General features: G+C 41.5%; 2 protein-coding genes, 1 long non-coding RNA gene and 6 other non-coding genes across 11 annotated transcripts in view; all 9 read right to left on the bottom strand.

Moving 5' to 3' along the window:
• Positions 1-198: 198 nt before the first annotated feature.
• tor3a (torsin family 3, member A) lies at positions 199-5,456 on the bottom strand. The gene is made up of 6 exons (XM_030726523.1): positions 5,148-5,456; positions 4,834-4,956; positions 3,911-4,176; positions 3,009-3,184; positions 2,590-2,714; positions 199-1,383 (listed from the first exon to the last, which is right to left on the bottom strand). Exons 1-6 carry the CDS (start codon positions 5,311-5,313, stop codon positions 1,136-1,138), a joined length of 1,104 nt encoding a protein of 367 aa, XP_030582383.1. The 5' UTR covers positions 5,314-5,456; the 3' UTR covers positions 199-1,135.
• A 608-nt stretch (positions 5,457-6,064) lies between these two features.
• LOC115779070 (uncharacterized) lies at positions 6,065-9,644 on the bottom strand. Its single transcript, XR_004019886.1, has 12 exons — positions 9,588-9,644; positions 9,073-9,114; positions 8,898-8,945; positions 8,672-8,719; positions 8,137-8,169; positions 7,902-7,948; positions 7,666-7,699; positions 7,435-7,474; positions 7,003-7,054; positions 6,695-6,734; positions 6,499-6,519; positions 6,065-6,291 (listed from the first exon to the last, which is right to left on the bottom strand). It is a non-coding gene; the product is annotated as an uncharacterized LOC115779070 (long non-coding RNA).
• Positions 6,382-6,456, bottom strand: LOC115779673 (small nucleolar RNA SNORD47). The gene has a single exon (XR_004019923.1). It is a non-coding gene; the product is annotated as a small nucleolar RNA SNORD47 (small nucleolar RNA).
• On the bottom strand, positions 6,587-6,650 carry LOC115779676 (small nucleolar RNA SNORD78). The gene has a single exon (XR_004019926.1). It is a non-coding gene; the product is annotated as a small nucleolar RNA SNORD78 (small nucleolar RNA).
• LOC115779674 (small nucleolar RNA snR60/Z15/Z230/Z193/J17) lies at positions 7,546-7,627 on the bottom strand. Its single transcript, XR_004019924.1, has one exon. It is a non-coding gene; the product is annotated as a small nucleolar RNA snR60/Z15/Z230/Z193/J17 (small nucleolar RNA).
• On the bottom strand, positions 7,771-7,850 carry LOC115779675 (small nucleolar RNA snR60/Z15/Z230/Z193/J17). Its single transcript, XR_004019925.1, has one exon. It is a non-coding gene; the product is annotated as a small nucleolar RNA snR60/Z15/Z230/Z193/J17 (small nucleolar RNA).
• LOC115779668 (small nucleolar RNA SNORD79) lies at positions 8,013-8,096 on the bottom strand. Its single transcript, XR_004019919.1, has one exon. It is a non-coding gene; the product is annotated as a small nucleolar RNA SNORD79 (small nucleolar RNA).
• Positions 8,788-8,857, bottom strand: LOC115779677 (small nucleolar RNA SNORD75). The gene has a single exon (XR_004019927.1). It is a non-coding gene; the product is annotated as a small nucleolar RNA SNORD75 (small nucleolar RNA).
• Positions 9,645-13,341: 3,697 nt separating the features above from the next.
• osbpl9 (oxysterol binding protein-like 9) overlaps positions 13,342-21,890 on the bottom strand; it is a 39,054-nt gene continuing 30,505 nt past the window's right edge. For all 3 annotated transcript variants that reach the window (XM_030727214.1, XM_030727215.1, XM_030727216.1), the window contains 14 exons: positions 21,235-21,339; positions 19,814-19,973; positions 19,471-19,583; positions 19,276-19,394; positions 18,988-19,073; positions 18,697-18,877; positions 18,328-18,412; positions 17,948-18,058; positions 17,788-17,851; positions 17,557-17,697; positions 17,351-17,429; positions 17,165-17,256; positions 16,925-17,060; positions 13,342-15,531 (listed from right to left, as the gene is read on the bottom strand). In XM_030727214.1, the coding sequence (XP_030583074.1) occupies positions 15,457-15,531; positions 16,925-17,060; positions 17,165-17,256; positions 17,351-17,429; positions 17,557-17,697; positions 17,788-17,851; positions 17,948-18,058; positions 18,328-18,412; positions 18,697-18,877; positions 18,988-19,073; positions 19,276-19,394; positions 19,471-19,583; positions 19,814-19,973; positions 21,235-21,339 (1,547 nt within the window). In that variant the 3' untranslated portion in view covers positions 13,342-15,456. The remainder of the gene's footprint in view (positions 15,532-16,924; positions 17,061-17,164; positions 17,257-17,350; positions 17,430-17,556; positions 17,698-17,787; positions 17,852-17,947; positions 18,059-18,327; positions 18,413-18,696; positions 18,878-18,987; positions 19,074-19,275; positions 19,395-19,470; positions 19,584-19,813; positions 19,974-21,234; positions 21,340-21,890) is intronic.

Raw genomic sequence — 21,890 nt, 5'->3', positions numbered from 1 at the left:
GGGGCGTTCCAGCTGAAACTCCCGACTTAATCTGAAGTGCACTATAAGCATCCAGTATAATGTAGAGGAGGGCTCTCTTTGATAGTCATCTTGACTGAGCACCTTCCATCTTCTGGGCTGCCTCATCGACATTTCCCTTTTGGCTGAGACGCTAAAATGCAGTCAAACCACTGAAATCAACAACCAGGTTTACCAGGTGTTTATTTGTTTAAACCATGACAACCATGACAGTTTCTCTTTGTTTTCTTTTTGTGATGCGACCCCCAGCTTTGCGTGAGAGTGAATGTGTTGCTGATAGGTGAGGCATAGCAATCAAAGAATAAAACACACTACTATGTAACAATCTGTATATTAAGTAACAGTACTTTAAAATCCATTAAAATAATGACTTCAAAATCACATTTGGAAATGTGTCATTATCAAACAGGTACATAAAAAGGTGACTTTCGCAGAGGTTCATTGGTTCAGACACATGGTCCCTCACAGGAACAACTTCAAGCAACATTTCCATCACCACAGGTCCTTGTATGTTAATGTTAAAATGAATACAAAAAAAGTGTGCGTTTAAAGAACTCCACAAACCTAATGTGGCCCAGTAAAATATTTAAATATGGCACAAATGATATTAATAAATAATCTGTGCTGATATAAGCACAATGTCTGACATGCAAATGCTAACACATGAATTACAAACTCATATGAACACAAACAACAGTGCAACTCAGACTTTGGCCAAAGTGAACAGATATAAATAGTGAGAAGGAAAAAATGCATTCATCTATGAGATACTCTGCACAGCCACCATCTTATTCACTCCTTTGTCTTGACAGGATTCAAACCAGGCAGGTGAAGAAGAGCAGCCACACTTCACATGATGGCATAAACACACTTCCTGCGACGCTGCTCATCTCTGCAGGCTGGGTCACGCTGCTCTCCCCTCTAATCCTGGATCTGCCCTGATGTCTGTCCTTCTCTGAGGGGACCTGGACAGACACATGTTGCATCTGTGGGGGGGGAGGGGGGGGGGGGGAGTATTTTCAGAGCAAAGAAGACACATCTCTGTGGCTCTGTACGCAGATGGGCTGGTAAAGCAATCTTACACCTCCTCCAGGTCTCTCTCTGTCTCCTCCCCATTCTAGGGAAGAAAGAAGTTGATCCTCTGAGGTATAGACTTGCATCCTTGGGCTGAAAACAGTCTCTCCTCTTTAGGGACATACAGCATTGCCTTGGCCACCTCATCCAATGTGGCTTCATCTGTTTCCAGACCTCGCGCTGTGTAGGCGTCCCGTGCACAGAGCTTAACGTGACGGTACTCCAGGGGCAGGAAGGGGACAAAGAAGTCAATGAGGTGACCAGACATCAGCTCACTTTGAGCAAATCCACCTGGAAAATTGAAAAAAATGCACAGGGAAACACATTAAAGTTCTGACAATGTTTTTTGGTGTAGACTGTATATAAAAAATGGCATTTACATAGCTTTCGGGTTTGAAAAGCAAAGCCAATGTGTTGTTTCTAGCAGGGAGCGACTCCTGTGGTGGTCTGTAGGGGAAACTGTCCTTAGACCCCTTGCTCTGTGACCTCAGTAATCCTAATAAGTTTACGACCATAATCACTGGTTTAGAATAAAAAATTTAAAAAAAGGGGGGATAAAATAGGGTATGCTTTACCATGTGCTTGACAAGATGTTAGCTACTGAGCGTGCAAGATCTGCCCCCACTCATGAGTTTTAGAGTCAAAGATGACCTAGCAAAAACACTCAGATTGAGGCTTCATAATTGGACTTCACTAACTAATGGGTGCTGGGTGGGCAGCACGGTGGCGCAGTGGTTAGCACTGCTGCCTCACAGTTAGAATACCATCTGGAAGGCCTGGGTTTGATTCCACCTTGGCCCAGGCCTTTCCCTCTCTCTGTGTGGGGTTTGCATGTTCTCCCTGTGCTTGCGTGGGTTTCCTCCGGGTACTCTGGTTTCCTCCCACATTCCAAAGACATGCACTTACTGGGGTTAGGTTAATTGGCTACTCTAAATTGCCCATAGGTGTGAATGAGAGTGTGAAAGGTTGTTTGTCTTTCTGTGTTGGCCCTGTGACAGGCTGGCGACCTGTTCAGGGTGTACCCTGCCTCTCGCCCTATGACAGCTGGGATAGGCTCCAGCCCCCCCGCGACCCTTAACAGGATAAGCGGAAGCGAATGGATGGAAGGATAACTAATGGGTGACATCACACTGCTGACAAGCATCTTTTAAATACAGTGTATGTTTTTATATTAATTTAGAAAAAACTTCAATATGAACTACTAGTAACATTGATTTTGCTGAGAACTGATACTCCTGGCTCTGTGCAGCTTTCAGCTAATCAAACCACTGAGCAATCAAAATGCATGAGTAACTTAATTCACCTCCCCCTAAATCCACAGACCTCGCATATTTGCACAAAAAAAAAAGAAAGAAAAAAAAAAAGGGTTCAACTCTTGCCGAGATAAAAATGGCAGAGAGCTGAAGAAAATCCACTAGGCAACCTAAAGAAAAACTTGGCATTGCCGCTTCCCCTGAGTCGACTGTTTTTGGCACTATAGAAATAAAATTGAATTACCTTGAGACTCCATTGTTTCAGCTCGCAGCCGATGCTCCAGGTCTTCCATACCGATGTCCTCTCGATTCTGGCCGGAGTGCCAGAAGTCCAGCGCTACATCGTTGATTGTTGTGCTACCAATGTTACTGCAGTGACAGCAGGCACAGCAAAAAAAAAAAAACCCCGAAAAAAACATGAAGTTATGTGTCTGCAGCAGTTGAGCTTCTGGTTTTATAGTAAAACAGTTTGTCATACAGTTTCAGGTTGCTCCTAGAAAAATGATCATAGTTTAAAGATGGCAAATAATTATAATAATTTATTATAATTTCATGTTCGGAATCTCATTCCTATTCTTTGCTGCATCACATCCCTGCAAGATAACTGTTGAGTGAAAGGCTGCTCTTTTCTATATTCAAGCATGCCTGAAATAATCAACTAACCTGAGGAAGAGGAAGATGGCTCTGCGGTAGCTGACCCCATCTACATTGTCGTAGTGATCCATGTAGGGCTTAATGGCATCGATGAGGCCCGGATGGAGCTTTTCAGCCTCGTCAAAGATGAACAGAGTCTGAGGGCAGCGCAGCACCATGTCTCGGATCGCTTCTCTCAGCTGGCCCTGGGTTCGATGAAAAACATCAAGCTGATTATTAATGTTTCAGATCTGAAATTTAAGCTGAAAGTTGATTTTAATATATATATATATATATATATATATATATATATGTCTGTGTGTGTGTGTGTGGGGGGGGGGGTAACATAACAGATAACAGAATTTCAAACAACAGCCATAATTACCATAAGTTCATTTTTATCTAGCATGTTTTAATCTTTGTAAAATAAATAAAAATTACTGCACTATATTGCATGGAAATGCTCTTTAAAGTGCTTTTATATTCCATTGAATTTCAATGGGAGGCTGTACGAAGACACGTACACACAGTACATTCAAGTCCAAAATTGCACAGTGCAGACTTTGATGGCATGAGGTTAAAGGTTATCCTGTGAACTATACTCTTTTAAATTTGGATACTTTTGTGTAATAATACTATGTAAACACCATTTTGAAATCCACGGGAGCGATTGTGAAAAAATGTGCTCAGATGAGACTGAGCTGGCACCTCTGACATGGTTGGACAAATGCCAGGTTCCAAAAATCCATTTCTCTCAGAATGTGTTGTGGTGTTTACTTAAAGCATCAGTCCAAACTGTGACTGTTACAATTCTAACAAATTTCAACATACAGAATAAATATGAGTAAGCAAAGCAGAGTGCCAAGAATACGTGCACATGTTCCTGGCACAGGACGGCCACCGCTGTGCCAAGTGGGCTCTGCACGTCTCACCTTGTACGTGTCCACCAGCCTGGCATGCGGGAAGTGGAACGGGGCGATGAACAAACGGACACACTCGCTCTTCACCCCGTCCCGGTACAAGTTATCAGCAATGATGCGGGCTACAAAGTTCTTGCCCGTTCCAGACCAGCCATGGAAAGAGAGCGTCAGAGGCTTGTTGGACTCGGGGTTGTTGATAAAACCCTGGATGGCTTTCAGAACCACAGACTGAGCCAGATGTTGCCCGTGGAGCTTCGTCTGAAGGTCTCTTGCCAGACCTGCTCATGACAGCACAGATTGTTAAAAGGAAGTGGCAAATATTAATAAAGTGTTTTGTGTAAACATGTATAGTTTTAAAGTATGCATGTTTAAAATATGTGACATAGCTGTTAGGACATAAAAACACTAAAGGGCCTCGTTAGTCAAGTGTTTCACACACTTGGTGCCATTTGCAGTAGTTTTTTTCTTCACTATATGTTCCTACAGCACAAGACTATTAAACTTATGAAAGCAAACTGAAAATACTATACACTCTAACAGTTAATTTTCCTAATAAAATTAAAATGTATTAAATACTACCTTTCTCACTTGGCTTCTTCAAATAGATATTTCTGATTTGTGCAGGATTTCAGTAAATTACTGCACCTATGAATCCTATCAAAAGCCACCAAAGTTTGATTGACTTAGCTTAGAAACTGTGACTCAGCTATGGGCTTTATGACAGATACTGCCATGACACACAGTACAGAGGAACCTGGCATTAAGGATAAAGCTCCTATCAGAAGATGGGTAACAATGTGTGCAGTATTTTATGACAACTGGAAAATAATAATAAAAAAAAAAAAAATAAGTGGGAAATTCAAGTCAGGTTGAGAAACAACTAACACGCTTGGGGAAAAGCAGGCACAACCACAGAGAAGGGAAGAGTGTGATACCTGTGATGTTGTTGGTTATCCTGCAGTCTCCGGACTCACAGCACTGGCCCAGGCTACAGTACCAGTGATGCAGCAGGCTCATGTAGTCTTGAGGAAAACCTGCCCAGATATCCCTGGTAGGAACTGATCACACCAAGAACAAGACGACAGAAGCCCGTGTTTATGACAGTGTAGTAACCGCGAATATGTCAACACTCAGTAAAACGAGGAAATGAATCGCCAAGATAAATTTATTGCAAAACGCACGCAGGGCAGAGTGTAGCTTGTGATGTGAGAGCTTTCGTTATATTGGAATCACGATTACCCTGTCTTACCTTGCTGTGTGGCATCATCCTGATTGGGCTGACACTCCCCCTCCCAAATATTGCAATAAATGTAATTAAAATAATAAGTAGAAACGTTGCTAATGCTATCGAAATGGAAGAAATCGGCCTCTGCCGAGAGCGCCCAGAACAGGAGCAGAAACCACCGCGTAGACATCGCGAACAGGATGATTTGAAGCGGTCCAAACGACACTGAACACCGCGTCCCGTTTCTGCGCTCCCATTTATCTGGACCCCGGTGGTCCACTGGCGGCCTGCTATGAGTGGGATACCCCCACCCCGCCCTCCACTTCTCCCTGCTGTAGACGGGTATAGACAGCCAAGGTGCGCTTGTATTGCTCGCCGTACGTAGCCGGAGGGGAGGATACTACTCATTCCCTAATGCCGTCCATCCATTCTCTTCCGCTTATCCTGTTCAGGATCGGGGTGGGGTCTGGAGCCTATCCCAGCTGTCATAGGGCGAAAGGCGGGGTACCCCAATTTAGAATAACCAATTAACCTAACCCCACTAACTGCATGTCTTTGGACTGTGGGAGGGATTAATGCTTATACTAAATTTAATACGAAGTTTAAAAGGAAAATTCAGTACATTACCGAGGTAACGAGAGCCTGGCGTATCCACTTGCAATTTACAGTCATTCAGAGTTGAGGAAGATACTGCCGCCCTAACGGGATACGCAAGTGAAAAAATCCAACGCCCTTTTCGCTTACATTACGTCATTTCCGGTGACAATTGGCACTCCTGCTCCTACCCAGATGTGCTTCGTTTACTTTTCATAGTGGTGTCACAGGGCAGTACTACTCCACTTTAGTTGTTTGCTTGCTTTAGCAATATGAATCAATAGTTCTTGTTTTGGCACACATTGTACGACACCCAAAAAACACTGAAAATGAGCTACACAAACAGGTCAATATTCAGTATTTATTGTTACAATGTTACAAACACACGGACAGGATCTAGAAATCACATTGTGAGACAAACCAATAAACTCAGATTTTCAAGTGAAAACAGAAGATCAAGAAACTGCAAGTTTATGGCTTTGAGGGAGTTGATCCAAACAGTACCAGTTAAGATTTATTACAACCGCCACAAAGCTCTTAAAGTAAAATATGTTGATAGCGCCTCAGTGCACATCTGTAGAAAGGGAGGGGAATAAAAAAAAAAAAACAAAAACTCATTATAAAAGTACAGACAGAATAGAGGACTACCATTTAATGACCACATGACCTCAGAAAAAAGTGGAACGGTAAGGGTTATAATCAGCTTAAATCATCTGGCAAAATCAGATCATCACTAGTCATGTCACCTTTTAACAGATTTACTACTGAACAAAGCACTCACCAGTTTTGACTTTTCCGTTCTCTGAAAAATAAAAGAAATTACCTTATTACAAGTCAGTGACTGGCCGATTAGGATTTAACTCAGTGGGTTGCTCAGTGACAGACTGTCCACATGAGAGTTCAGGTCAGACATTTGTTATAACATCACTGAACCCCAATGACACAATCTGCACCTTCAAGTTCAAGTGTTGTCTCACCTCAGCCACTCTGGTCTCTGCGGTCCAAATGGATTACAACCTAAAGGAGGTAAGAGCATAAGTCAAATATGCACCACAAGTGTCAAGATAAAGGTGTCTACACTGACCTGGTCAGCTAGAGCTAATAAACAGACTCCATGGTTTAAAGTCAGTCTGTACTTTGTCATCACACAGGCCAGACTACAGTGATCTTTACAATAAAAAAAGATCCCAGAAAATATGCAATTGGCTCCTTCAGGCTGAGTTTTACTAAACTCAACAGCATGGGACCCATTCTGGAGCTTAAAACGCTTTGATTACATACTCACCATGAGTGTTTTATCATCTTCTGCACTGGGAGCAGCCACAATCCCGCTCACTCTGTAAAGTTTAAGTTTCAGGTAAGTTTACATGAAGACCATGTGCAGTTCTTTCCACACATTTAAAAAAAAAAAAAAAAATTCCAGATCAGATTCTGTTACAAGTTATCCTCAACTGGATCAGCGACCTGATTCACATTCATCATATCTGAATAATGCTTAGCTGCAGCTAATGCAGGGATGTCACCAAAACTGATAGTTACAGTACCATTTGATATCAATCTGAAAATATGATGGCACCCCCCCTCCCCATTTCAGTGTTTTGAGTTTAAGTGGGATGATCATTTTATTTTGTAACAAATGAGTACAGAGAATCATGTCTACTGGTGCAGACTCAGTTTTGTGACATCCCTACTGCAATATTTGAGATTTAATGCTTACCAGCAGAGTAGACTGGAGGCCAACAGCAAGGTGTGCACACCTAAGGACAGGGGAAGAAAAATAATTTAATCATTTTGTTTTCAAACACTTTAGGGGCAGGGTGATAAAAAGTTGATGCATCAGCTAGGAGCGAAAGACAATAGTAAATCTTCACGGTTTAATCTGCTGAACTATGCAGTCATCATCGCATCAAACTTCATTAAAAAGATGTACTTTAGGATTTCATCTCACCTTCATTTTGCCTTTTGTGGGCCACCCCCCATTTCTGAAAAAGATTAAAATATAAATACATTTAGAATGAAAACTCACATGAAGTGACCTCAAAGGCTACAGAAGCCGACACATCAGCTAGGAGCGAAAGACAATAGTTATTCTTCATAGTTATCTGCTGAACTATGCAATCATCACTGCATCAGACCAGTTTGATTTTTTTTAACAGGTCGGCCCCCTTTAAGGGCAAAACCTACCTGCAGCTGATCCAGGAATGCACAGCTGGATCCAACATCAGGACCATCTGCAATGCAAGAGGCGCATTACTGAAGAGTCCAAATATTAACATGCTTTTATTTGATCTTTTGCACTGCATCAGAAAAAAGTCCTCTTTCACACTTTTTCAGAGAGATTCCCATTGTTTTAATAAACAAAAATCATCATTGACAGTTTGCTGTAAGAACACAAGATCAAGTGATTCAAATATGTTACCTGTTTGTGATAGAACTCAAAACACGAGGTCACCTGTGGGTAAACAAAATGATTAAGCTTGTATAAAAACATTTCAGCTCACAGGCATGGAGTAACCAGTGCCTCAGACCACATAATATGGTGGTTGGAGCATCATCATATCTTCTCAAGAGTAGCAAATAAGAGGTCATCACAGGAGCACAGGGACCATGTAAGCATGGTAGAGGCAAACTGATGCTTCCCAGAGGTGTTTGCAGGGAAATAAATATTTGGGCCCAATATTTAAAGTTTTGGCTCGTATACATTCCCTTTCATTTGTTGTATAAAGTGTACAACTAATGGCTTTGTTAGTCACATGAAACCTGTAATAACCCTTTGAGTTTTATATGAAAATATAAATTTACACACTGGGGTCGTTACTACTTTAATATAGTTTTATGTTTGACAATTGGGTGTCAGACTGTTCAGTTCCATATTTTAACTACATTTCCCCCCACAGGAAACACCTTAGAGAAGCATAAATCTCCTTTGCAGTTTAGGTAAAACTGATCCTTACCCTTTCAGTCTCCTACAGCTTAGTCAAGTCTCTGGATCGTCCCAGCTCCTGTGGAAACAGTCTTATTAGGACTTTTACTTCTTATAGCAAAAATCAGAGCAGGGCTTGAATATGGAAGTCTCAGTGTAAAAAATGCTCAGAAATCACTTCTGTCCACTACTCTTATACTTTAAATCATCACAGACTTCTAAGATATGAGGGAACATAGAGTGAAAGAATCACTTACCCATCAAGAAACTTGTGATTTCTAGATGTTGGGATGAGCACTGAGAGCCTAAATAATGAAAAGCAGTTTAGTTGGAGAGCCTTATATTGCCTACCATACCACACTTTGATGTTCAATTTGGGGGGGGGGGGGGGGGGGGGGGGGGGGGGGGGGTAAAAAAGAAAAAGTAGCTCACCATTTGACCACATCCATCTCTATGAAAATCCTGTCTCCAGCCCTGCAAACATTTAAGCATTTTTAAATTAATATTCTCTTAACTTTAAAATGTTTAAACAGTCTTTTTAACACTGCAATGCTTCAGTAGCTGTGCAGCTAAGCTAACTGGCCTACAGCTTCTTACACAGCCATCGTCCCATGTTGTCAGGAATGTTGCCTTTTCGTCACATCGACTCAGATGTCCCTAGCAACATTATGTCATCATGTGTAAGAGGGACTAAACTGCACCGCGGATATACATTTAAAACAAGACCGCGCGATCAGGAGCCCAACACGCGACCTCCAGCACGTGGATGAGGCCTGCTAGGTTAACGTGTTTTTTTTTTTTTCAATTAACACTAAACAGCAGCCATTCAAGATCGCCACTGAACGCAACGCAAGCCACGTGACAGATTAACAGTTATTACTTTAGGTTTAAGTTTTAGTCAAAAACTACAAGGAGGCGGTACTGCGAAGAGAGCTGCTCCAGCTTACCTCTAAGACGTCCGAGAAATGAGGGAGGGCAGCGGGTGCGGCGCGTTTTTATAGAAGATATCGCACAGGCTGATGGGAAAAATATGTCAGCGTGACCGGTCCCCCTGCTGGACAAGTCGATCTTTGAACCTGCACCACCATGTGATAATTATTTTTTTGTTTTATTTTGTTTCTGGGTAAGTTTTTTTTTTCTGGCCATTTCTCCACCTTCAGGCTTTGAAAGTGCTCAGGTTCGAGACTAATAATTAATTAGCAACTATTCACCTCCTCTCTGCTGCTCCCTCTAGGGGTCGCTACAGTGGATCATCTGCCTCCATCTCACGTATCTCATCCTCTTCTGTCACACCAGTCATCTGCATGTCCTCCTTCTCTTTTCCACACAGTACATTCACTATCCCTCCCCTGCACGTGTCCAAACCATCTCAGCTTTGTCTCCAAACCGCTCCACCCCAGCTGTCCCTCTGATGCACTCATTTCTAATCCTGTTCAATCTGGTCAGCATCTTTAACTCTGTCAACTCCAGCTCCACCTCCTCTGCTCCAAACCATACATCGTAGAAAGTCTCAATACTGGGTGGCTGTGGCTCAGGTGGTAAAGTGTTTACCTCACTGGAAGGTCGGTGGCTCGATTCCATTTACTAACATCTTGTAAGCTTTTCTTTTCACTCTTTCTGATATCCTGCTGTCACAAATTGCCCCTGACATTTGACTCCAACCACTCCACCCTGTCTGCACTCTATTCTTCACCTCTCTTGTGGACAGTCCGTTGCTTTGAATGACTGACCCCAGAAACTCATCTAAATACCTCGGCTTGAGGTGACTGCTGTTATGATTTGGTGCTATATAAATAGAACAGAATTGAACTGAAAGTCTACCTGCGCTACCTCTACTCCTTGCACGTTCATCTTTCCACCTGCCTCCCTCTCATTCACACACATGTATCCTGTCTTTCATTCCTCTTTTCTCCAGAGCATACCTCCACCTCTCTAGACTCTCTTCCACCTGCTCCCTACTCACACATCAATCACAATGTCATATGGAAACATTAGAGTCCATAGAGACTCCTGCCTGAACTCATCTGTCAGCCTGTTCATCACCACTGCAAACAAGAAGGGGCTCAGAGCAGATCCCTGATGTAACCCCCCCAGAACCCATCTGTCACACTCCTACTGCACAGCTCACCACTGTCTCCCTGTCCTCATACATGTCACCAACCTTACATACTTCTCTGCCACCTCTGCCTTCCTCATATAATCTGGTTCTCCTATCATATGCTTTCTCTACCTCAAAAAAGAGACATTGAAATTCACTCATTTGTAATTACAAATGAATGAATTTAAATGAATGAATCACAAAAGCAAAGTTTGAAAAGAATGATATACATTTTCTCTACCTTTGAGGCATAAGCAATCAGGATATAACACTTAATACAGAAAAACAAAAACTGAGTTAGATTTAACCACATTTATATGACCTGAAACGAGTTTATTTAAAAACTGTGGTAGAAAACAACCAAGGGTAAGCGATGTATAAAAATCCTCTATTAAGTAATGTGAAACTTTGGATTACAATCTTAATTTTCATTATTATATAGCACATTTTCTGAATAATTAACTGAAATTCTTTTGACATAATATGTAGGAGTTAAATAACCCAGACTGATCCAAAAATATAAAAATATTCACATTATATCTTCTCTTTCTTTTCTTAAACTGATGCAAAATTGTTGAGTCATTTCTCCCACTAAAGCTTGTAAGCACACAGGACCCGGTGTCCTGCATTATTATTTAATCTTCAGGTCCTGACTTGCCGTGTGTCAGGTTCTATTTTTAAAGTCCCTCGACACCTACACAAGTGTTTTTGAATTCCCTGCAGTTAAAGAGTGCAATCAGGTGGAAGGCTGGGCTCTTCTGAGCATAACAAGATGTCAACAAACTCAATGCACAAATGTGGATTATAATGGTGTAAGCATTTCCATCATGACAAGTGTATCAGAAGGTGCGCAGGGAACGTGAAAATCCACAAGTATTGTTTGATCAAACAGCTAAACACAGCTAAAAACAATGGAGACCAGGTGTATAATTAAAAGGTTACGCATTTGATCCTGGAGGCGATGAGATGGTAAATGGACTGGTTCTTATATAGCGCTTTCTACTCTGTCTGAGCACTCATACAACCCGTTTACACTTACCCATTCATACAAGCACTTCCATGACTAACTAAGCTGAGTGCTTATTGTTTAACATTCACAACGCTTGTGTCGGAGAGCAACTTGGGGTTTAATATCTTGCCCAAGGATACTTTAGCATGCAGCCCGGAGGAGCCAGGAATCAAACCGCCGACCTTCCGATTGGTAGGTGACCTGCTCTATCGCCTGAGATACAGCCACCTCAGATAGCATACTGCACTCTAAAGGCAGTCCCCTTATGAATTGCAATGCTGAATAAAAACAAACTTCAAGTATACTGAGGTGACATGGAGACATATACACATCGGCCACTTTATTAGGCACACCTGTTCAACTGCTCATTAATGCAAATATTCAATCAGCCAACCACATGGCAGCAACTCAGTGCATTTAGGCGTGTACACACGGTCAAGAAGACCTGCTGAAGGTCAAACCGAGCATCAGAATGGGGAAGAAAGGTGATTTACGTGACTTTGATCATGATGTGATTTTTGGTGCCAGACAGGCTTCTCTGAGTATTTTAGAAACTGCTCATCTACTGGGATTTTCCTCACACAACCATCTCTAGGGTTCAAATATCCAGTGAGCGGCAGGTCTCTGGGTAAAAATGTCTTGTTGATCCCAGAGGTGAGAGGAGAAAGTCCAGACTGCTTTGAGCTGATAGGAAGGTAGTCATAATTCAAATAAGCACTCAGTATAACCAAGGTATGCAGAAAAGCATCTTTGAATGCGCAGCACATCAAACCTTGATGCTGATCGGCTGCAGCAGTATTAGACCACACCGTGTGCCAGCTAGGAACAGGAAAAAGAAGCTACAATTCACACGGGCTCACCAAAAGTGGACAATAGAAGACAGGAAAAATGTTGCCTGGTCTGATGAGTCCTGATATCTGCTGTAACCTTTGAATGATGGGGTCAGATTTAGGCATAAACAAAATGAAAGTATGGATCCATGCTGCATCAACAATTCAGGCTGGTGATGGTGGTGCAATGATGTGGGGGATATTTTCTTGGCCCGTATTGGGCCACTTAGGGCCCAAACTGAGCATCATTTAAACACCACAGCCTACCTGAATATTGTTGCTGACCATGTCCATCCCTTTATGATCACAGAGTACTGTGATCTTCTGATGGTTGCTTCCAGCAGGACAATGCGCCATGTCATCAAGCTCAGATCATCTCAAACAGGCTTCCTAAACATGACACTGTACTAAAATAGCCTCTGCAGTCACCAGATCTCAATGCAATAGAACACCTTTGGGATGTGGTGGAACAAGAGATTCACATCATGGATGTGCAGCTGACAAATCTGCAACATTTGTGTGATGCTATCATGTCAATATGGACCAAAGTCTCTGAGGAATGTTTTCAAAAACGTGCTGAATCTACGCCGTGAAGAAGTAAAGCAGCTCTGAAAGTAAAACGGGGGTCCAACACAATACCAGCAATGTGTACCTAACAAAGTGGCGAGTGTATTTCAGTCACTGATTCCCCATCAAAGCATTCTAAGCAATGTGACTTGAGGGGACGCTCATCTGAAAGAAGTATGACAAAAATCTCACAGGAGTAAACTCATGGAGATTTAATATTATGCATCAATAAACAGGAGAATTGGATACAATCAATGGTTATGATGAGAAGGAAATATAAAATACATTTGTTTTGATTGCTCTCCTATCAGGCAATACTGAGCGAAACTGAAATGAATGGCAAGGCCTCTATTCAACAGAATTTACAAACACAAAACATGGGAAAAAAAAAATACAAAGAAATTTCTTCAACTTTACTTAGAAGCGTTCATTTTGATTATTTTCTAAAGCCTTTTGTCTGCTTTTATCAAGAGAGAAAGGATTCAACAAGTACAGCACCAGTCAAACGTTTGGACACACTGACCCATTCATATGAATAGGTGTGTCCAAACGTTTGACTGGAACTGTATGTCACTGAATTTGGTTACCGCACCAACCGTACGTGCATCTCTGCAGATCCCTTCACCAGATTAACTGAATAAATGACTCAAAAGGTTTTACTTCACATAATGGCCAAATGTTTAGGAGACACAATAATCAAATCACGCAAAGACAAAAAGAGGGATAACAACAAGGGAGACAGTTGTGAGCTTGTTACAGCACTTTCAGGTTTAGATAATTATATTTTTATTTCTTCATCTCATCCAACTATCATCGCATTTTGATCCAACCTATGCAGCTGTAAATAAGAGAAAGAACAATGGTTCAATAAAACTGGGGTATACAACAGGATAAATATTGCCCTCTATGTGGCTCTGAATCTTGAAAAACAGACAGAAAAAAAAAAAAAAAAAATTAATACAAGAAGATTCAACCAGCAGTACACAGTTTGGACTGTAGCAGCACTTTGAGAGTGCAGCAGTGTTTTTAAAGGTCCACTCTGGTCTCACGTTTTCACTCTCTTCACCCTCTGACGACAACGTGAGCGAACGGCGAGGCGATCCACTCTGACATCAAAGAGGAAACAAGGACATCTGATGTGCACAACAAAAAAGGGGAGACTTTACAGACTCAGTCCGATCCTTACGTCCTCTTCACGGAACTGCTGTCCATAAAGACAAAAGTATGTAAACAATCATTTGTTCAGAAATGCCTTCAGGTTACATGGAAACCTTGTCAGAGGACTGATTGGTCTCTGCCCAGACAAAAGTCCCTTTAGCCTTTTCTCTACACCTTTTTGGCATAAATGGACATCAAAAATTGTCCTTTGACAGGCAAACTTAATTATTTCTATCTGTATTGCATATTTGGAATCAACCACAACCCTCGCAATCAGTGTGTTCAGATGCTATGGCTTAAGCAGGGCTTTGTTTCTGGATAACACTTGAGACACAGAACAGCGTGTTTGGTGGCAAAGATAACTCTGAAATGGGAAAACGTTAAAAGGCTAAATGGAATGACTCCTAAAGATGTAAAGCCAACAGGTTCAGATCCTCAAATATTTTTACACTATTGCCAGAAAGAAAAATAAACAATAAGAGCATTAGAAATTAAAAAAAAGAATATATATTTATATATCCATCATATGTATATCTATATATATATAAACAGTTATAACTAGTTGCAGGCAAGCAGAGATTTTCTCTCCCGCCCCTTTAAGATTCATCCGTTCCACCGTTATAAGGCTGTCAGACTCTGGGTGGGGGTACCAGCTTTCTTTCCTCAGTCACCCGATTCCCTGAGATGTAGAGCGCTGTCTTATTTGTCAAGCTTTACTTGAGCTGAACACCATCGATAACAGACCTCCCGCCCCAAAAAAAAAAAAAAAAAATATAACAAAACAAAAAAAAAAAAGTATGGATGTAGGGCAAGGAGTGTTGTTCTGGCTTGTCCTGTGAAGCTGTTGAAGGGTGTGGACAAACGGGAGGCATGTGAGGTCTCCACTGTGCTGCAGAGTCTCATGTTGGCAGGTGGCGGGTATTGGTGGCGGTGGATGTGAGATTGCCCAAAGGAGAGGAGCTTTACTAATATTCACGTTACATCTTTGATGCTTTTCATTCATTTCCATATTGTTTTACAGTCAAATGCAAAGCAGTGTACAGATTCAATCAGTCATTCCAAGGCTTGTATAGAAGTGGGTTTTGCAAAAGAGTTCTTATGAAGACTCTGTTGTCTGTGCATTTCTTGATGCATTCGCGTGTGGCACAGTCTTCTCAGTGCCTCTGAGAGACTAATCTCTTTAATAGCGGCTCATCGTAGACCCAGCACTCCCCGTCCTCGTGGAATAGCTACAGAAACACAAAGCAATAGCAATTCTTACACTCAATAGTTGGAATATTTCCTAGACTATAACAACATTACCTGACATTTCTAACACTGAGCACCCTGAGGAAGGTGAACAGAGGTGTGAAATCTCTCAAATTTCAGGTATGGAGAAGGCTTTATTTTCACTGCCATGACAATTAAGACTGAATACAATATTTTCACCCTGAAATGAATGTTTCCCCATTCTGTTGTATGCAGACTTGGTCATTTGACATTCATAAAGAGAACATACAGTGATCATACATCAGATTAGCTGGCGGGTGAAGTGAGTATCATTGATGTTAACTTGACACATACCAATGAACCACTCACCTACTCAGGGCTTCGTGTGATTTTAATGTTTTGGGAGATTATAGTGTTCATTGGAGCTCTGACATACACAATCCACAACTGATATAGTGACACTGTGTGTTTACTTTCCCTCGTGTCCACAACAACAACACAAACCCAGAGCAAGAGTCGCACATAAGCCTCCGATGACCATTTGGTGCCTAGAAAGGGAGCTACTTCAACAACCTCCAACAAATTACAGTACTTTGCAAACTATGCAAGAAAATTGTTTCCACTAGCAGCCAGTGATGTGCGAACCAAACATAAACAAACAAACAAACCGAGTGTTGCTGGAGTACTCGCTATGGCAGGAGTACTGGAAATGATTGATGCAGTTACACGGTGGAAAAGCAGGGCTTTAAGCAACTGCTAATAAAGCTCGATCAAAGATACAATGTGTCAAGTAGAAAATATTTTTCAGTTTTATCATATGAATATATCGTGCAGTTCGTGACTAAATGACTAAAGCATTAAGCAGTTATGTAATACTTTCACTTAAAATATCCAGGGAAAACACTACTTAGAATATTTTTGTTGCTGGCACCTTGTGGCTTTGAATGAGGTAGTGTGTCATCAATGACACCAGCTCACTGGAAAAGAAGAATGGAAAATGTCCTTCATTTTGCTTGCACTAATAAATGCTACTGCCTGCAAGCTGCAATCACCAATAAAATGTTGTTCAGTATTTTAATTTTTTTTCTGTATTGTCATAAACATCATTACTGGAAACTTCCTTTCAGCTGCTCCCTTATCACAAGGGGTCACCACAGCAAGTAGCTCTACATGTTTTGATTTGGCAGATTTTTTATGGGAGATGCCCTTTTTGATGCAAGCTAGAAAGGATTTGTGTCTCCAGCTGGAATTGAACCAGCGACCTTTGACTTATGCCTGTATAAACCACTACACTGAGGAGCCACACTGCAAATTTCCTTGAAATATGCTGTTTCTCCTGTCTCAGTATCTCAGGAGTATGTAGTCTACTAGGTCTCATTGTTTATGGTCTTTCTGGGAGACAGAAAACCTCACCCTGGTCTCCCACTGCTGCTCCTTCTCCTTTCTCTCTCTGGCTTCAGCTCTCTGTTTCTCCTCCAACCGGTGTTTGGCTTCTGTTGCTGCGTCGATGTCTTTTATCTTCAGGTTCAGTGTCACATCCTTCCACAGTCTAGTGGAATGAAGATGTTTAAGTCAAATATTTAGTGCTTTTAATTCAATTTAAATGAAGCATACTGCGAGAAGGCTAATGTTAGAAACTGATTCTCTCCTCACCTTCGGGACTCGTACTCCAGCTGGTCTTCCAGCTTCCTCACTTTCTTCTTAATGATGGCCATCTTTTTAGTGTCTATGAACACTGTGTTCTCCTAGAAACATACAAAAACACATTCATTTATGCACTGATGAATTTAATGTGCTGATCTCCTATATTTTAAATAAATAAATAAAAAAGGGACTCACTCCAGTTGCCGACTTAGCATACATCACTCCATTCCATTCTCCCTCGATCGAGCAGAAAGACTTCTTGTCATTTGGTGAACTGCAAGAAAAAAAAACAGAGAAAATGTGACATTATATTGTGTATTAAAGACTCGACTCTTATTTTTAAATAGTCTTTGAATAGTCTGCAAACTGTGATATAAATTATACAACCGTATCTTTCTTACAAAATCTCTGCAGTGATCCTGTGCTTCCTTCCACCGTAGAAGGGTTTGGTGTGGAACACGATGTTAGCACTGTAGCCTGACTTGGAGCAGGAGATGTTGCACTCGCCACCAAGCTCCACCCACGGCACAGTCAGAATTGACCTGGACAGACAGGCAAAGGTCAGTGAAGCAAAGAGTAACAACCACACAGTAACTGAATGATGGCAAACACAGGGACACATTAACACATACCTGCCATATCCATTAGGGAAGGTGAGAATATAATGCTCGTCGTGCTCCAAACATGATACACAGCCTAGAGAGAGACCAGACAAGTTGGTGAAAACAGCTCCATTGATTTATAAGAGACTTGAGCACTATTTTTGAGAGTATAAGGCAGAGTTCAGGGTACCTTGACCGATGTTGTGGACGCCTATGGACATGCCGAGAAACTTAGATTTAGTCCAAATGTGAGCGTTGAACTGGATCTTCCTACTTAAGCACTCTGCGTAGAATGCAGAAACTACAGGAGGGAAAAAAGGAAAAAGGAACTACTGACAAGTGGTGCAAAAATGGCACCCCCCCCCCCTTCCCCCCACAAATAAATGAGTGACCATACTGAAAATAAAGGCCAAAAAATGGAAAATAATCTTTTCTTGTCTTTACAGATTATGATATCCATACTTAACATGTGATTTGCTTGAAGTTTTTAATGTCTAAAATAAAAAACAATTTGCAGATGTGCAAGGGTATGAGCAGTGCTATGTAAATAGTCAAACAAAGAACACTCACTAGGTGGGTGGTGAGAGACCTGCTCTGCTACAAAAGACACACTGTTGGATGAAGACCAGGGAACTGGGCCATCTGATATCGTCTCCTGGAGGGTACGAGAATGAAGCAGATAGACAGGGGGATTGAGATTGGTGGTTAACACTGAAAACGATTAGAAACACAAAAAAAGCAAGAAATTCCAACCAAGTGTTTGCAAACAAGTTGGCATCTCATAAATATGGAGAACTGGAATGAATCAGCAAGTTGTACATCATAAAATTCATCTAAATGTCACCACAACCTATTACTGGATCAGAAATTTAGCAAGTCCAGAGAAGTCATGAACCAAACTGTGCTGACGACATTGACCGCAGTGGCATGTGATCTCACCACAGGTGGCGAAGGCTCCTCTGTCTCGCTGGGAAGATCCCAGTGGCAGTAGAAGACTTCTCCTAGGATTGGGTTGTAAGGTTTCTTGGCCACTGAGCCTTTCCTTCCTGCATGGAAAGCTGACAGGTACCACTTCACCACCTGAACCATGCGCTCTCTGGGCTCTGGCTGCTCAGCGATACTAGTGAAAATACAAGGAACGAGTATTGAATGACGGCTTACGTACATCAAAATTATATGTGTGTACGCACATAAAAAAAAAAAAAAAATTTCAGTTGAAATGGTACATACCTTACAAATAAGTCGGGGTGTGCAAAGAAGTCTGCATACATTTCTAACAAAGATCTTCGCTCTAGGATGAAGGTAGGCAGGACCACCTGAGGGGGGACAAAACAAAACAAAAAAACATGAGGGGAAGTTATGATTGCATGTGCTGTTAAAAAAAAAAAAAAAAAAAAAAAAAGGAAAAAATCTTACACAGAGTGAAATGAGGAAGGCCTACTGCTGCGAGAGAACTGCAGACAGAACAATGAAGGGCACTCAGACGCCTGAGCAAAAAAGATGCTAAGAGGTTCTCACCTTTGTGAGGTCCATGCCCAGTCGAACTTGAGAGAGCAAATGCATGATGACGCTCTTGTGCTCTTCCACAGACTCCCCTTCACCGTCATCATCACGGTCATCGTGACAGTCAAACGCGTCTGAAGACAACAGCAGATCAAAAGTTTAATATAGGCACATAATTATGTGCGTCTTGTGAGCGCTTTCCCTTTTTACCTGTGTCTGTGGTGCCGTTGGACATCGACGAGTTGAGGGACTCTGTAGTGTTGGGTCGTTTCAGAGCCGTTTCTTCATTAGCAAGGGGGGAGGCAGCTGGAGGCCCTGAGGGACTGGGAGCAGGAGGAGGAGATGGGAGGTGGAAAGGAAGCAGGAAGCAAAAGAGATCAAGTGATAAAGAATAAGCAGAAATTCAGAGGCAATTTTGATGCAAACATCTCTGATTAAAACTGCTTATGCAGCTGGATATTTATTAACTTGAAGCAGAACTTTGTAGCAATAAAATAACAGATTTACTGTATGAAGAGTTGGTTCAGAGGAGGCGGGGTCATACTGTACTCACTCTATGCAGTGTTTGGGGGAAGTGTTGCTCTGGTAAAACTCATCAGCATCATAGAACTCATCCTCACTGGAGGAATAGGAGAAGTCTGGCACTGAGTGTGAGGGGAGGGGGATGTGAGCCGGGGAGGCGATGCCGCTGCTGGGGCCTGACGGGCCACTCCCTGACATGCACACAAGCACAAAAAAAAAAAGAAAAATCAAACATTGTGTCATGGTAGTGCTCGCTTGTAAAAAATAAGGACTATAAGGATAAATAAGGACTCTTTATTTACGCAGTCATGATGATGAAATCATCGTTAAGATGTTCAACTGAAGCCCCCATTTCTGAGCTCTGCTGTTTAAGGCTGTGCTCGGCACCATTAAGCTGCCTTAAAATAGTGATGGGTTTCTCTGCAGAGGATATTGACAGTACTCTCAAGCATGCAGGCTGCCCCCTTAATGCGCAGCACAGCATTTTAATACTGCTGCCTCAGCAGAGAAGGCAAACAGGCTGCAACCTCTGCTTTCTGATCTTTTTTACTTTACATTCACTGACACACATAAAAGAATAACGTTACTAGTGCTTATGCTCATTTGGTCAGCCTCTAATATCTAATACATATTACTCTGAAAAAGACACAAAAATGTTCTTAAAAACAGCTGTTTTTCCCCCCTGTGGAATTAAAAAAAAAACCCAAATTGTAACCTGTAATAGAATGCAGTAAAATCCATTTTCACAAGTCTAAAAATCGACAGACAAAAATTAAGAAAAAAAAAAAAACCTTGAAACCAGCTGACAAAACCACCTCTCTTTGATTTGCCATTAATAATTTTTTGAGATAACAGAAGGCTCCAGAGAAGGTACTAAATGCAATTTGAAGTAATGTTTTGAAGGTCAAGAATGAACTGAAAATAACAGAATTTTCTTTGGCCACTTGGGGGCAGCAGCAACAAATTGTGACCACAGATTTCACACAAAACCTTTAAGTCTATTAGTATATGCCCATCCTACCGTAATGTTTGCTCGGTAATTTTAGCCCATTGTTCGATAGTTGCTAAACAACACGATGAAATCATAATATGAGATATAGATAAGAAAACCTCAGACGCCTAAGATGTACCTGTGCTCAACTTCTGATAGTGTAGGAAGAGTTTGAGTACACTCTTGAACTTGTTATCAAACAGATGCTGTTTTACACGTTCAGTAGCTACTGATCAATATTATCATATTTGGTTGAGGAACCCCTTTCAATAACATACAGCCATCTGCAGCATTCAAGACAATCTAGATCCCTTTGCTGGTTAAAATGATGCTATCTAACCTGTTATCTCTGTTTGCTATGTAAATGTGACATGCTGAATGGAAACTCAACTAAACCAAACAAAGAAAATTAGTTTAGTTTATAAAGTTTAATTGTTGCCACTGCCAGAATGAACAGTCACCTGTGCTGTTGGGAGTTGGGGTCTGCAGACTGCCCATCACTGTGACGACGGGACCAACAGGTAACGTAGAGGGTCGTTGGTCTGATTTGCACACCTGAGAAGCGTCTACATCAAAAAGAAGAGAAAGCAGATGAGTTAGCACCGAAGCCAGATCACATTCAAAGCATCAGTCTCGTCCCACGTGGCAAGAGGATGAGAAAACGATCCGAGACGCTGCAGACAGAAGCTTCAGCTGTGAGCGGGGATTACACCGTCTATTAAGAAACCAAAATTAGAATGGCCTAGTTTACAGTGTTCATTTTTACAGCGTTTTAAAAAACAGTCTAGTCATAGTCATCTGACTAAAATAGCCAAAGATTTAGTCAGAGCTCAGGTCAAGCCATGGGCATTCATATTGACTGGATAAATGATATCACCCTGAAAAACTGGAATCTGTTTCAAAACAGACTTTTAATTTAAAAAAAAAAAAAAAAAGAGGGAGAGGGGGAAATCTAATAAATCATGTAAATGTGTTTTTAAAAAAAACACGATGTTGCTAAACCCTGCTGGTGATGTTCAGAGGTCGGGAAATTAAGATGTATCCGTTTACCTTTGAACATTAAGAATCTTTATCAATACTGATGCTGATATTGTGATACTAAAACATGTTTCAGGTT

This window comes from Archocentrus centrarchus, chromosome 4 (assembly GCF_007364275.1).
Source record: "Archocentrus centrarchus isolate MPI-CPG fArcCen1 chromosome 4, fArcCen1, whole genome shotgun sequence".
In the NCBI taxonomy this organism is placed as follows: Eukaryota; Metazoa; Chordata; class Actinopteri; order Cichliformes; family Cichlidae; genus Archocentrus; species Archocentrus centrarchus.
This window is presented reverse-complemented; position numbering and strand designations above follow the sequence as displayed.